The sequence below is a fragment of the Psammomys obesus genome, unplaced genomic scaffold, assembly GCF_907164565.1.
Source record: "Psammomys obesus unplaced genomic scaffold, mPsaObe1.curated_primary_1811, whole genome shotgun sequence".
NCBI lineage: Eukaryota > Metazoa > Chordata > Mammalia > Rodentia > Muridae > Psammomys > Psammomys obesus.
Window position 1 is genome coordinate 6,555,194 of NW_026587759.1, and position 16,323 is coordinate 6,571,516.

At 40.3% G+C, this 16,323-nt stretch overlaps 1 protein-coding gene across 1 annotated transcript in view; it reads right to left on the reverse strand.

The window, feature by feature from the left end:
- The window catches only part of Adgrv1 (adhesion G protein-coupled receptor V1), a 520,333-nt gene that overhangs the window by 425,730 nt on the left and 78,280 nt on the right, over positions 1–16,323 (reverse strand). The window contains exons 32-37 of the mRNA XM_055604066.1: positions 13,557–13,766; positions 6,174–6,304; positions 5,569–5,668; positions 4,251–4,430; positions 3,524–3,687; positions 1,312–1,405 (exon numbers count right to left, since the gene is read on the reverse strand). Coding sequence (XP_055460041.1) covers positions 1,312–1,405; positions 3,524–3,687; positions 4,251–4,430; positions 5,569–5,668; positions 6,174–6,304; positions 13,557–13,766 — 879 coding nt within the window. The remainder of the gene's footprint in view (positions 1–1,311; positions 1,406–3,523; positions 3,688–4,250; positions 4,431–5,568; positions 5,669–6,173; positions 6,305–13,556; positions 13,767–16,323) is intronic.

Sequence of the window (16,323 nt, forward strand, 5' to 3'; positions counted from 1 at the left end):
ATATATATATATATATATATATATATATATATATATATATATATATACACACACACATATGTAACATTGTATGGACTCCCCAGGTTATATTTTTGTGAATATATACTTCTATACAAATATGTATGTGTATAAATATATTCATGCAATAACAATAAATGAAAAAGAAGCCATGAATTGGAAGGGGTGAGGGAAGGAGGATATGGGAAGGTTGTAGAAAGGGGAAAAAAGGGAGAAATTGAGCTAAATTACAAATCTCAAAAAGAAACAAAATATATTTTTGAAAGGTGAAGGAAATCACAGATTGTTAAAATTATACTTTTAGTTAAAAAAAAGAACCCAGCGCTTTCATGTTCTGGTAGCAGTTCAGGGCATACTACTACGCTTCTCCTAGTTTCGATGGTCTCACATGTAAAATGGGGAGAGGTAAGAAATGACAGTGCTAACACAGAGAACAACTAGAATTAGAGGACCAGACCAGAAAGGGCTCCATTCAAACCAGCACTGAACGGGCGCATGTGGAAAGATGTAGAGCTTTGTTAGTTCTCTTAGGACCAACAATAGGGGTCTTGTAATTGGGATTTTCCAAGAATGAAACACAGTAATCAAGGGCATGTAACTGGCTGTTATTTTCAAAGTTGTTACATTAAGCCTTAGATATGAGTCACTGGGCCACAACAGCCAACCCGGCTCCATGTTGCGCCTCCTTGTTCAGGAGTACGTCCCCTCGGTCCTGGAGAGCGGTGGTCATGGAGAGGGCAGTGGGCTGCACTCACTGCCACCCAGCACATGTCACATACTTTCCAGCCACACACAGAGTATATCTTATTGGAGGCTCTAAGTAAGTTTCTACCAAGGTGCAAGTTTTACCTTTCAGTCTGTAATGAATTAAGTTTTCTAAAAGTGTAAAAAGAAAAAGATCAAAGGTCAGAATAGAAGCAAGAAGCAGAATGAACAAAACAAGTGTTTAACATAAAAGAAAATAAAGTGAACAGCTTACGAAAATAGCTAATTGCATTTTTAAAAGAAAATGAAAGAAAATGCATTTGAAAAAAGTAATACTACCTTGCAGACTGCAGAATTGGCTATAACACAGTTGTAAAATTCAAAGAACATCACAATAATTACTGCCTTTATACTGCCCTACAAAACTGCAATGATAGTCTCTAAAATAGAATAATTCTAATTATTCTAAAAGCTCATCGTATTTTCACACTTGGCTAAAATTAGCAAACAAAACAATGAACACTTCTGCTTAAAAAAATGAAGTTACTTGAAGTTAGCAAAACGAGTCACAAAAGGGAGCTACCATACCTAGTCTGGGAGGAAATGAAGTTAGAGGAGCCATAATGAGATCAACATGAGTTAAGTTCACCAAGAAATACTCTTTTAGCTCTGGCATATCATCCTGCAAAAATTAAAGTCATTAAAAGGGTTTTAATTATGCTTTAAAGGAATTATTCCTCATAAGCTGTTTTAAACTATATTACAAATGCATATGTACAAACACAATAGAACATATAAGCTCAGAGTAAAACTATTTAAGTTAGAGAAAATAAAAATAACAGTATCAAATTATATATGGAAGTTATTAGGTTGAACACTATGAAACCACCTCAAAATTATAACACTTTAAACACAGTTTATAAGCAAACCAACTATCTATGTGAACCTAACTATTTTCAATACAGCATAAGCAAAAAAATGTTCGATTTCCTTAATATCCACTGTTCAGAAGGAAGTAATTTAAGCTCTGCAATAGAAAGGCTGAGGCTGACCTCTGGATTTTAAGGTGAGCTGTTTATAGCCCCAAGCCTCAAGTCTACCATGTTTGTTATGGAGAATTAATAATCACAATGGCATAGTGTATTGGTAATAATTTAAAAATATTTAAAATAGCCAGCTTCAAAACATCCATTGAAAGTGATAGTTATTATTACTCAATAGTCCCACAATTAACAATAAAACAAAGAAGATAGCCTAACAGGAGTAGCCAAACCATGTCAAGTGTGACTAGCAGGCCATGAATATTTACAGCATTGTATGTATGTGTGTGCATGTGTGTGTGTGTGTTTATGTGTATGGTGTTTGTGTGGTATGTGCATACATATGTATTTATGTGTATGTGTGTAAATATATGCCTAAAATATGTACATTCAATGTGCTTTTCATCTTATCTGAGATATGTTTCCATGTGAGAAAAAAAGAAGTTGAAGATTAGTCTCTAAACAGCCATGAGTATCTGGACAAACGTGAGCAACAACCCTCCCCCCCACACACTCTTCCCACACCTCACAGTGGCTTGCTTCTGCATGTCAGGCCTGCTGGGTTTTAATCTAGCACTACCCAGAGAACAAGGGTTGAAAATGAGAAAAATAAAAGGCAATGCAAGGAAAAATCCATACTTAGAAAACTAGACTTGGAAGAGGAAGTTGAGGCATATATTTCTACTTTAAGTAGGGAGAAATCTGGGTGTGTGTGTAGTGTATTTATGGCATGTAATTAGTTACATTTATAGATCAGGCATTTATGATGGTATGTTTAGATGTTTGGTCAGATCCTGTTACACACGGACATGATAACAGCTTTTGTTCTTGGATTTGGAGTTCTCGCTTTGCAATAGACCACAGAGGAAATAACAAATAACCTCACAGGGGGTAGAGCTTATGCTACAAATAACTTTGAAAACTTTGTACAAGAAGTTGCTAACAGAATAAAAGCTTTAAAACTGAAATTGCAAATACAAAACAACAGGAATGTATTTTCAAATGCACAGTCCTTCTGTGCCTATTATACAGTCTTTACCTTTTCTGTTTACAGTATTCTTTCCATCACTCCCTAGCAGCACATTTACATAGCTGAACCACAAATTTCCACACACAAGATTTCACAGCATGAAAACTCATTTAAGGTGCAATATCAGTCACCACTGACTAGATTTGACCCTAACCTTGTTTTCTGCCATCAGCCTCTAGAGAGTCCCTCTCTCTCTGATTTAACTAATCTGAGATGCTAAGACCTGCATGAATCTGCTGGCCCAGTGAATCCTTTGGCGTTACCAAAATGCTCCCATGGAACCTCCTAGGCCAGAGCTGCTGTACAGGAAAGCATCCTAAGGAAGTTATCTCTCACACAGCGTTTCCATAACAGAATACACGACAGCAGGCTGGCCGATCTAAACACAAATGCAAACTCCTGGATGATTTGAAAACAATAAAAAACATCAGGAAAAGCAATAACCTGATGCAGTGCCACCAGTAGAGGAGACAAGCCAGACAGACTCCTAAAATCTCTAAGTGCTGTAGAGTTTTCAAGTTTTAAAGAAAGTTTAAAAATAATAAACAATAAAATTTAATATAGAGACAAGTAAAAAGTGTTACATAATCTTAGTCATCATGAAATACAAGGTTGTTAGAATTCTCTCACCACATTTTACAGTTTAGGTTATACCCAGAATAGTCTATCCATTTCTACTTTCTGTGTGATTATTTAGTTTAATAGAAGATCATGGAGCTACCATGCTTACCTCAAGTATAGTGATATTGATGGCTGCTGTCGTTTCCCCTTCTTCTAAAACCAGGAAACCCAGCACAGGGACAAAGTCAACGTCTGGCTCTGCTAGGCTCCCGTCTGTTCCGTTTCTTAGACTCAGTATTCCGGGAACAGTGGCATACGTGACATTGATTGCTCCTGAGAGAATTTGTTGAAAAAAAATTATGATTGTGGAGACTTTAAAAAAATGTCTCACTGTGAATTCTTCCCTATTACTGTCAGTTCTAGTACTGGTCCTAATGTCACACTCGTTCACATGTAACAACACAGAGATGTCCCACTGTTGTGAAGACACAAGCCTTAGGACTCGAAGTTTGGCTATGGTACTTGGGTGAAAGCAGTGATGCAGTAATTTTAAGCGTACACCTGAGGGCAGGCCATACTTTCCTTTGTTTTGTTGTGTATTTGCTTATCCCAGAAGGATAATGAGAGATATGAAGAAAAGCCACCTAGGCTGAGCCCAACCCAGAGACCCAGAGAAGCTTGTTATTCTCTGCTCTTAGGACGAATGGCTGTGCAGAACACAGCCTTTCCATGAAAATACATCATTCCTTTAACTTCCGTAAAAAAAGAGAAGTCACATAGCACTGTCCTAAACGTCATTTTCCCTTGAGGGTTTACATTTCCACTGGCTTCATCCACACAAATATAATTTTAAAAATAAAAACCCCATTCACCACTTACTCCAGAGGAACACAAACCTAGAGAGCCAAACTCTCTGTTGATGAAGAGCTGAATGGTTATATTAGCCTCCTGGAGCATCACAAATCTTGAGGAGAGAGCGAAGTTTAAAACGCCATGTGGTTCGTCACTAGCTTCCACGGTGAGGACAGCTGCGTAGCCCTGGGCATCAAGCAGAGCAGCGCCTGCTGGCAGGACTCCTAAAAAACCAGACAGCCCATCAAGGAGTCAAGGGTATGTTCAAAATCCTGAAGCGCTTACACGTTTGCTGAGACCTCGAAGACCAATCGCCCCCATGTCCCTCCCAGAAAGCCTTCGGCTGACTGGGAATCCATGTCCCAGACAACAAAGTGTGAACTCTTCTATGTTCATTGGCTATCTGAATTCTAGAACTTAATAAGCAGGGAATAACCTACCCAAGGATAAATTATCTAACAGTAATGTTTCAAAATTTAAATTGGTTTTCTAACATAAAACCAAATTCAAATTTTTTATCTTTCTAAATACATTTTATTCAACAAATAACTATCCAACATGTCAACTACGGTGAATAACACGTTAAGCTGAGGAAAGAAGATCATGAGTTTGAAGACATCGTGGGCTACACAGTGAAGTTGAGGCTAGCCTCAGCTACATAGCAGGACCTTGTCTCAGAAAGCTAACCTCTGTATAGCAGCATCAAAAACATTTTCAATCTTTCCTTTTTAACATTTGTTTGTGTGTGGCTGGTGGTGGTCCATGCATGTATGTGCTGGGGCAGGGCACATGCAGACATCAATAGAAAATGGGTTTTGGTCCCCTCCTTCTACCACGCTTGTGACAATGTCTTTTGTTGTTCACCTATGACAGGCTAGCTGGCCTGGGAGCTCCCAAAGACTTTCTTTGCTCTGCCTCCCACCCTGCTGTAGGACTGCTTGGAATTATGGATAAGTACAACCATGTTCAGCTTTGGGTTCTGGGTGTCTGAGGCCAGATTGTCACAGTTTCAATGCGAGCACTTTACCCATTGAGCCATCTCCCCAACCCTATATAGCAAAACTTTCAGAGTCCTTTTCTACAGATGCTGCCTAATAGTTTTTCAATATACTATTTCTGTGAGATGGCTAATATTTAAAGTAACATTTCCTCAAAGACAGGATCTCACTTTGTAGTTCTAGATTGCCTGACAGTTACAATGTGAGCCCAACCCCATAATCTTCTTGCCTCAGCTTTCTGAGCACAAAGATCACAGATGTACAGCACCGTGCTGGCTCCAAAGTAACTTTCTTTTAGTAAGCACTACCTACTTGTCAGAAATGAAAACACCAAAGATAATTTAAAAAACTATGTCTAAATTACCTTGTGTCTTGACATCATACAGAACAACCTGGTAAACTTCTTTCTCCTCAGGAATATTGTCATCCAACAAATGTACAGATATCGTTTTATTCAACGTCCCCTATGCCGGACAAAGAGAAACACCACGTTGTGCTGTCACTGCACTCAGCGTGCAGTCAAACATTGTCTTAGAAATTAATTAAACAGAAACCGTTTACTTGAGATGTCAGATTTAAAGCATAGAGAAACTAACTCGGGACTGTTATTAAATTGAATGCTGAGCCAATTTAAATCTTAGCCAATGATGGCTGTATATGAGAGAGCAGTAACATGAAGAGATCTTTGCAGAAGTGATGGCAGAAAAAAATGAGAAAAGAGGACAACAATACCATGGGGTTCCAGTTATTAGATGCTCAACCCAGCACCCAAAGCAACAGCAACTGGGCTTTGGCTCTACATCAAAGAAGTAAAAATGAAGGCAAAAGTTAGTTACCTCAATGGTGAGCGTAAAGTGAAGAGAAGGATGATAAGTACAGTTTAGTGGTAATCATTTTCTACCCGGCTTTCCTAAAAATGCTGCATTTTCTTTGAAAATCATATGGCAAAACTTTTCTTTGTGGTGTTACCTCAGAAAAGAAGAGTTGACCTGTAGAGTTAGCAAAATTGACTTCTAGATTTTGTCCAACAATTTTCCAGTCAACAGTGACATTTCCTCGACCAGGGGGAGTTCTTACCACATGGAACTGCAAAACTTCTCCTGCAAGTAAAAAATACAGCTTTATTTGTATTTCCAGCCAGAAGCTGGAAACAGCCCAGATGCCTCTCAACTGAAGAATGGATGCAGAAATTGTGGTACATCTACACAATGGAGTATTACTCAGCAATGAAAAACAAGGAAATCATGAAATTTGCAGGTAAATGGTGGAACCTAGAAAGGATCATCCTGAGTGAGCTGTCCCAGAAGCAGAAAGACACACACGGTATATACTCACTCATATAGACATATAACATAGGATAAACCTACTAAAATCTGTACATCTAAAGAAACTAATCAAGAGAGAGGACCCTGACTAAAATGCTCAATCCTCATCCCGAAAGGCAAAGAGGATGGGCATCAGAAGAAGAAGAAAACAGGAAACAAGCTAGAAACCTGCCACAGAGGGCCTCTGAAAGGCTCTGCCCTGCAGACTATCAAAGCAGATGCTGAGACTTATAGCCAACTGTTGGGCAGAGTGCCCGGAATCTTATGTAAGAAGTGGGAAATAGTAAGATCTGGAGAGGACAGGAATCCCACAAGGAGAGCAACAGAACCAGAAAATTTGAACACAGGGATCTTCCCAAAGACTCGTACTCCAACCAAGTACCAGGCATGGAGATAACCTAGAACCCCTGCACAGATATAGCCCATAGCAGTTTAGTGTCTAAGTGGGTTACATAGTAATGGGAAGAGGGACTGCCTCTGACATAATCTGATTGGCCTGCTCTTTGATCACCTCCCCCTGAGGGGGGAGCAGCCTTACCAGGCCACAGAAGATGACAATGCAGCCACTCCTGATGTGATCTGATAGACTAAGATCAGAAGGAAGCAGAGGAGGACCTCCCCAATCAGTGGACTTGGGGAAAGGCAGGCGTGAAGAAGGGGGAGTAAGTGTGGGGCTGGGAGGGGAAGAGGGAGGGGCTTACGGGGAGGATACAAAGTGAATAAAGTATAATTAATAAGATAAAATAAAAATACAGATTAACAAGCACTTCACGGAAATGAATGTGATGCTAAAACTCAGCAAAACCCACACTGGAGCATGCAACCACTGTGGGTTTTTTCCCAAGAGTAACAGAGCTGTTCCTTCTGTTGTTTATTTTCTAGCTGCTTTACACATGCTTGTTATTCATTTGCACAAACAGCCTACTTCCAAGTGCTTTCTGTGGGCAGAACTTCAGGAGATACAAGAATTGTTACAAAAGTGGAGAAGGCAGCTGGTAAAGTGGGGAGGAAACTTGTAAGCACTCCAAAGCCTGCACCTGAGCACAGGTGCGCTGTAATGTCTCCACTGTCAACTAGTCAGGACACATGTGAATTGTTTCCTTCATCTCCCCAAAGGGACACAAATTCCTTACACCAGCAGGCAATGTGATTTTACACAATGCATGAAAAAAAATGCTTGCAGATACCTGAAAATTACATTTGTTTAGGTTGCAACTTACGTATACCACCAGCCATTTTGTTTTATAGAAGGAAACACAAGGAAAAGTGTCAAATCTGACCATCAGCAGGTATCTATAACGTCACCACAGTCACATTAACATTCCCTAATAACTGGATAGCTATTTTCCTTTCTTGGCTTTTATCAACACGTAACATTTTATAAAACTGAAGAAAATTATCAGAGTCGTTTCTTTGAAATTGTTAAAAGGGAGAAGGAAGGTACTTGGAGTTATACTGATGGCCAAATGGCTTGCTAAAACTATGCTCAAATTCCTAATTCTTCATATGACAAACCCCAGTTAAAATGAACTATGATAATAGGAACAGGGACTGTCTCTGACATGAACTGATTGGCCTGCCCTTTAATTACCTCTCCCTGAGTGGGGAGCAGCCTTACCAGGCCACAGAAGAAGACAATGCAGCCACTCCTGATGAGACCTAATTGACTAGGCTCAGAAGGAAGGAAAAAAGACCTCCCCTATCAGTGGGCTGGGGGGGGGGGGGCATGCATGCAGAAGGTGGAGGAAGAGAGGGATTGGGAGGGGAGGAGGGCCCCTTTGTATCCCCCTAGGGGGATACAAAGTAAATAAAGTGTAATTAAAAATAAAAAAAATTAAAAGAAAAAAACTATTACACAACAAATGTTTAATACAAATAATTTGATGGATTAAATTTATGATTATCTTTTAAAAATGAACTATGAATAACCTCATTAAAGTTATGATGAAATGGGAAGCAGTGTTATTTTAAATGGCTGTAAGACTGTTTGCAGTTTGTATTACAAAGTTCCCAAATATTAACTTAAAACTCCCCTTTAAAAGTAGCTTTTGGGTATATTAGTTATCTTCTAACACATTTCCAGCAAGAGTAGAAATGAAATATAAACTCCACGTTCTAATAGTTTTTCAAACTAGCACGTTTCTAAGCTTTTAAACATAATTAATGTAAACACACACTTCTTTCTCTTTATTTTTATTTTTGGTATTGCTGGATAGACCCTCCCTCCACCCCTCTTGAGCTACAGCTTCAGACCTCAAAATAGTATTTTTAATAGAAATTTCTTAAATTAAAATATCATGACTTAATTCATTTATTGCCTACTCCTTGATCACTTCTCCCTGGTGTGGTGACCTAGCCAGCCCACAGAGGAAGAGGATCCAGGCAGTCCTGATGGGACCTGCTAGGCTAGGGTCAGATAGAAAGGGAGGAGGACCTCCCCTATCAGTGGACTAGAGGAGAGGGATAGGGGAGGAAGAGGGAGGGAGGGTGGAACCAGGAAGGGATGAAGAAGGGGGCTACAACTGGGAAACAAAGTGAATAAATTGTAAATAATAATGTAATAATAATCTAAAAATTATCAGGAAAACAAAATAAAATTTTAACGCTAAGACTAAACACTAAAACTTGTTAAAATGAACTACTTGGAAACAGTCAGAAATTATAAGAAGGTAAAAACACCAGAGATGTTTTCAAATACATATTATTTTAATACAAAATTATTTAGTCAACACTACTTGGCAGACCATGTCTTTGATTGTTTTCTTGTTTAACACATGGGAATTGTTGATCATGCAGAGAATATTCAACAAATTAAGAATAACTGAAAGTATACCATCAGCCATAATTGCCTGAGCATCATTTAACATGTTTTACATTTGCATAAGCCATGTGAACAAGCACAAACATGCTCCTACAGAGTGCCCTGTGTCCAGCACAGAGTGACTCTTGGGGAACATCTGTACTGCAGGCACAGGAGACCTTTGTACCTATCAACACCCAGTGTCAGTGAGTGACAACGGTTCTAGAATCATGGTTCACAAATTTTCAGAATCACAAAGCCCAATACTAATTCAAAAATACTGGTAATTTCATGAAGTGCAAATAAATGGAAATAAAGCAAAAAAAGAACACATACGGGGGGTCAATGACCACCCACATTGAAGGGAATCCTATAAAAGAATGAGGTTGTAAATTTGTATACAAGCACGTGGGAGCAAAGCCACCATTCTGTGGTGAAGGTAAAGATAAAATGCACAGAAGAGGAAAACAAATAAAAGCATTCCTTCAGCCTTCCTCATACAAAACACTCAACGTCTAGCAGTACTTTGTAAATACCTACTGTCGAAATTACCTGTCCACACAAACACAATTTAGAGCTTGAATTTGCTACCCACACAGAAGTAAAAGGCATTTCTTCCCCAAATAGTCTCAAACATCTTAGGAACACTTCTCATGTCAGGAGACAAAATAGCGTGAACATTTTCTCTAACTATAACGAAAATGAAGGACTCCATTCTGCCCCTTTCAGGAAGACTCCCAAGAGCCACTGAAATTGTCTCCTGGAAAAAGTTAACTTCATATCCCAAAGGCGGCAAAGAACAGACACGGTAAAAGGAAAAAACAGACCGAGGGCTTTGACCAGAGGGCAGCCTGAGAGAGAACATGTTCTGATTTTCAGATGCAAACATTTCATTGGATCCTGAACCATCTTCCTTATCTTGTTGAGGCATGACCTCACCTTCCAGGGTCTACAGAAAAATCATATGGAAAATGGAAAAAAATCTGGAAAAAATGAAGTTCACATAGCCACCCAAGGCTGTGGGACACGTGTGTGTGTGTGTGTGGGCTTGCACACCTACGCGTGCACGCTTGTGTGTGTATGTTCCGAAGGTTATTTAAAAGATAAAGTCAAAGACAGTCTGAAGGGACTGCAGATTATTCTCATTAAATAAGTATGGTGATTACATGAACAGATAGAAACTCTGCTCCCTCTGCTGTAACTCCAGAAATAAATGAGTCCCAAGAGGGAGGAAAATTGTGGTAAGTACACGCAGTTCTCAAAGCTATCATCACAGCCAAAGTTTGCTTTTTTCCAAAGAAATCTGTTTGTCTTCAAACTGTGCCTTTGTTGTTGTAGGTTGTTTGTTTTTGTTTGTTTAGAGATAAGATCCTTCCTTGGAGCTCTCTCTTCTTTGTTTCCCGTGTTTACACAGGCTCAGCAGTCTGACGCAGGAAGACAAAGGTTGGAGAAGACTGCAGATCCTGCCATCACTCCGATGACCTTTGTACTTTTCTCTCCTCCCACCGCTATCTGGGTGACTGCACTCACTCTGGGGGAATGTGCTTTACAATGCGTCTGATACACATTTTAATTAAATGGGAAACTTCACACATTGCCTTCTGGGTGTATTTGTTTGTGGTTGTTTCTTTCTCTCCTGTTCCTCCCAGACCCACCCCATCTAGTGCAGTCAGCCTTATGTCTTCCTTAAAAAAGTCTAGTAGGGTATGGAAACATTTGACTTCAATCCCAGAACTCAAGAGGCAGAAGCAGGTGACTTTCCATGAGTTTGTGGTCAGCCTGGCCTACAGAGTTGAGCAAGTAAGTAAGTAGGAGGGCCAATTCTTTACGGCAAAATTTGTTTCAAAAATAAGTAAGTAAGTAAATAAATAAATAATAGATGGAAATGTAGAAGTCATGCAGTTCAGTCAGTGATGGTAATACATGCTTGGGAATACAGCTGTGCTCTCTCCAAGCAGGGTAGGACCCTGTCTTCCTCCCCTCCTCCTGATGGCCTTTTAGGGGACTTGAGCTTATGGAGGACTTGCAGCTGTCACAACCAGTGTGGATTCATATGTGCAACTGTGTCCAGAACACACCCCTGTTTTAGTTACCCACAGCCTCGGGCTCTTGGAATAGTCCTGTCCTCTCTTCACAATGATCCCTGAACCTTGGAGGAAGGTAGTGCTTTGCTGATGTCCCGCTTAAGGCTGAGTGTTCAGCAGTCTCTCACTCTTATGTGCCTTGGCCAGTTGTGGTCTCTGTATTAATCACCGTCTGCTGCAAAAAGCAGCTTCTCTGATAAGGGTCGAGCGATGCACTATATATGGGGGTAACAGCATGTCGCTGCGAGTTCATTCAGTGCTATGCCCCTTTAGCAGTTAGTCGGTTCCCAAGCTAGGAGCAATGACCTATGTAGCCACAAGTTCTGCACTCTGATGGTGGGACCCGAGATGGGATCATTATCACAGCAGGGCTGAGACCATCACAAGCTTTCTTTCTCATCCTGTCGTGGCCCACTAGCAGAAAACTTCAGGCAGAACTTGCTCTAAGGATAACCACACTCTAGGCTGAACCCAGCACAGACAGCTAAATCACTTAGTCATTTAGTTACTTCTTACGCCGGGACTCTCCCTTAATCCTGCTGTCACTGCTGCCCTTGCCCTTGCCTTGATGGCTTTCTCCTTTCTCCTGGGTCTCTTCTGCGCCTTCCCCGTCACATAGTCTTCCTCACCAGCACCTTAGCCTGCTGTCCCACATCGCTCCATTCTAGCATCTGGCTTCTCCTCTCAGTCCATGACATCAATGAAAGCCAACTTTAAATAGAGATAGAGCGAGGTTCTCTTTCTGATGTCTTTCTTTCAGAAAGACAGGGCTACTCAGATTTATCAGTCCTGCAAATAAAATCACTTCAAATGTCATAATTTCCTGTGCTGTCGGGTTCTGCAGCAAACACAATTCCAGGCAAAACTGTCTGGGGTGAGCTCCCCTGTGGCGCAGCTTTGGACTGCAGTGCCCTGGAGTGAACTTCTACTACTGACCTCAGATGCTGTCTCTTTAGGCAGAGTGTATGATATCCTACACTGGGCATCGCAGAAGGCTGCTGCTAAAATAAGGAACTAATGGGAGCGGATCCGGCACACAGACAACTCCACAAACTTGTCAGCATTATTAAGGAGTCCTACAGTGGCATTTTAACTGTCACTACAAATAATTTTTTATGTTAGTGATTTTTCTTCACAGTAGATTTGTGACAATTTATGAGTAACTTTTATTCATTGGAGTGACAAGACACAATTCTAAACCATTAATAAAAGTAAAGAGTGTCAGCAAAGGGCTCACACATTGAGATAAGTTCAACAAACTTGCAAGTGGGAAGTATAGATCACTGAGACAGGAGATGCACACTGATGCACGTCAGGTTTCCAGTACAGCCACGAACCAGCTCCTCGGCCCACCAGGTCAGGTGACCTGTGTGTCTCAGCTTTGTGCTTTCCTCTGAAGAGGTCCAAATATATGAGCCATGTCATTGTCATCTCCTAAGTCCTTACAGTAGGATTGTTTTAATTACAGGATTCAAACTGTGTGGTGAAGTGCATTCTGTAGTGTTTCATTAATTTAAAAACAGGTCTATTAAAAAATACCATCATTGTAATATTCTAATCAAACAAAAAAGTAGCTTGTATGTGACATGGAATACTAAAGATGCAGAGAAATTATTGTCTTTAAGACAAAGAACACTGTATCAGGCTATCTACAATGGCATTCTGTTCATAAACTACAGTAAATTAGAAAGTCAAGGCCAAAATGTTCACTAATTATGAATATTTCCAAAATTCGGTCTTTTATCGTTTAAAAGCAGCAGGTGCAAAGCACACATATTGCGTACACTTTCCAAAGCTGCATGAAGCACTTCACAGTTTACAGTTCACGTCTCCTCCCAGAGAACTCTCTGAAGTCTGCACTGGTTTGTGAGTTAGCAGAGGAGAAGGCCAAGCCTTCCAGCTTTGAGGCTCGCACACGCCAGCCATGGGGTCACCAGTTCCCCCACTGTGTCTGTGAGGCTCACACCCCTGATACGAAATGCACACCAGGCGGCCCTCGTCTAAATGAAGTGTTACACAGATTAAAAACAGTGCAACAAAACAAGAAAGAAAAAAAAAAAAACACAGGAGCTTCAGAACACAAAACAAAAAGTAACATCTGTGGAAATAAGAAAGACTGTGTTCATCAATAAAAGGGACTCACCCTCATGGCCGATGACGGATCGGGACGCTGTCTGAAAACTGACAATTCCTGCCACATTGTCATTGGCCACGATGTTCACTCTCACAGTGTCAGAGCTGGGCAGAATTCTGCTTCCACCTTCAGTGTTCACCAAACCAATGAGGATACTTTCATCATCTTCTGGCTCAGCATCATCCAAAATGGTTAAAATGGCGATCTTTTTGGTTTCACCTATAAAACATCGATGGAATTAAAACTAAAATCAGTAAAATATCAACCTGAAGGGATAAAAATAACCTTGAGTTTTAAAAAGTTAAGTAAAAATGTTTTAATTGTAACAGTTCAGGGCCATGAGCAACAGTGTCAACATCACAGGAAAATGTGTATTTGTTAAGTCACTTGTTTTCTTACATACAAACCGCTGTGCAATCTCAATGGGGACAGATCATGAAGAGGATGCTGAACTGTAGAAAGTCAATGGGGAGCAATTTCAAAGAATCAGTTTACTCCCTGGTCTTTGTCAAAAACAATGATCTTCCTGGGGAAAGAGCACTGAAGTCATGTTTAGAGGAAGTTCCTTTAAGGAACGTGTAGTCTCTTTCCTGTTGCGCCTCACTGTGAATAGTTTTACTCATCCCAATGTCTCCCTCAGTGGCCACCAGCACATATTGAATGGTGGTTAACAGTTTAACCACAGAGGAATGGCAAGTTCTGAGCAAAGACTCCAGACTGAGCGCATTTAGTTTGGGGTGACGGTGGAGACAGCAGCATCATATACTAGTTTCTGGGACATGTTGCACGGAAAATGGAGACCAAGGAGAAGCACAGTGGGAAGGGGCGGTGTAGCAACGGCTACAGACTGTCTGACACAGGGCTTTAGTAGGAGAGTGGCAGGGAGCACCCTTAGACACGCCCTGCCTCTGCCTTTCACCTGCCAAGATCCTGCTTCCTTCCCTTCCGTGGTCTAGAAGGAGGATGGAAAAGGAGAGACCCCCACACATTTCATGAGTAGCTCAAGGCTACGACTACCTTATGGTTCTGGGCCTTTATTTGAGACTACATATTATCTAACAACCTAAGTTAGCTACAAAATAAAGTCATTTCATATGAAGCTAAAGTTATAATTCAATATAATAATAATTTATATAATGGCATTTCTTTATATGATATTGTCCTTACTATTTATCTAAGACATGAGAAATTTATCTATAAATTTTTATCTCTCCCTCCATTTATTATACTTTTTGTTATTGACTTTCAAACAGGAGAAAATGTCACCAATTACTAGCCTACCTCTTTCCATCACGCATTCAAGATTCAGCTACCTTTCTACTCCCCAAATAATTTAGTGAGAAATGACTGACATTGTAGTGAGAATTCTGGTTTCTTTAAAAAAAAAAACAAAAAACGGTTATGCTATGTGAATCTGTTTTTGTTTTCATCACAGGTGTGTGGTATGGAGCTGCTTCAGTTTATCCACAGCCTTTAACTATGATTGTCTCATGCTCTAGGAGAGGAGTGATTTTGCCAGCTGCAGATAGTTTAATTCTGGGGATTCTGAAGAAGATATAAAGGAGAGGCTCTGAGCCTGAGATGGCCTGTGATGACCTGTGATGGCTGCTGCCCTTGCTGCTGCTCCTGTTTCCTGCCCCTGCAACTGTTGCTGTTGTGTTTGCTGGATTACCAGTTGTTGGATGGAGATATCCTGAGGACAAAAAATAGACTTGCCCTTAGAAATCCAACATCCGGGATCAGCAGGAAGTAGTCTGAAGAGGTGGGGTGGAGTAGGGTGGTAGATATAAGAATCCAATAAAGTAGCCCCCCAAAGTTCTCCTACACAACACAGAAACATTTTCTAGATTTTATTTTCATTTCATTTTTTGAGATAGTTTATCTAATGGAGGCCAGCATTGCCTCAAACTCCACGTAGCTGAGGATGATGGAAGACTCCTGGCTCTCTTGATTCCATCCACTGAGTACTAGGATTACAGGCATATATTACCATACTTGGTTTATATGGTGGTAGGGATTATAGCCGGGGCTTCATGTATGCTAGACAAGCATTGTACTGACTGAGCTGCATTTCCAGCCAGCTTTTTGTTTTATTTTGTTTTGTTTTGTGTTTTGTTTTCAAGACAGGGTTTCTCTGTGTTGCCTTAGCTGTCCCAGACTCATTTTGTAGACCAGGCTGGCCTCAAAATCACAGAGATCCACCTGCTTCTGCCTCCCTAAGTGCTGAAATTACAGGCGTGTGCCGCCACACCAGCTTCCAGCCAGCTTTATGACATTTTAAAGTTTTATTCTCAAGCGCAATGTTTATTAGATATTTTAAAAAGTCTATTACATATATGTAGTTACTGGTTTCAAAAGTTTGTGTGCATTAAAATGTAAACAAATGCAATGAATTGCTCTGAGACATAGAACTACTAATAGTTAAAAACTTTTAACCAGTGTATATTCTGAGCTTCTTATAAATATGTGTAACTTTTTCAAACAGAAAAAAAAAAAACTTACGATTTTTGTAATTGTTAAACTCAGGATTTAAAAAAATTACCCTGCAAGGTAGAGCCCCTCAGAGGCACTCTGTGGTAGGCTCCTGTCCTGTTCCCTGTTTTTTTCCCTCTTCTGATATCCATCCTCTTTGACTTTCTGAATGGGGATTGAGCATCTTAGTCACAGTCCTCCTTCTTGATTAGTTTCTTTAGGTGCACATATTTTAGTAGGTTTATCCTATATTATATGTCTAGTATCCACTTATGAGTGAGTATATACCCTGTGTGTCTTTATG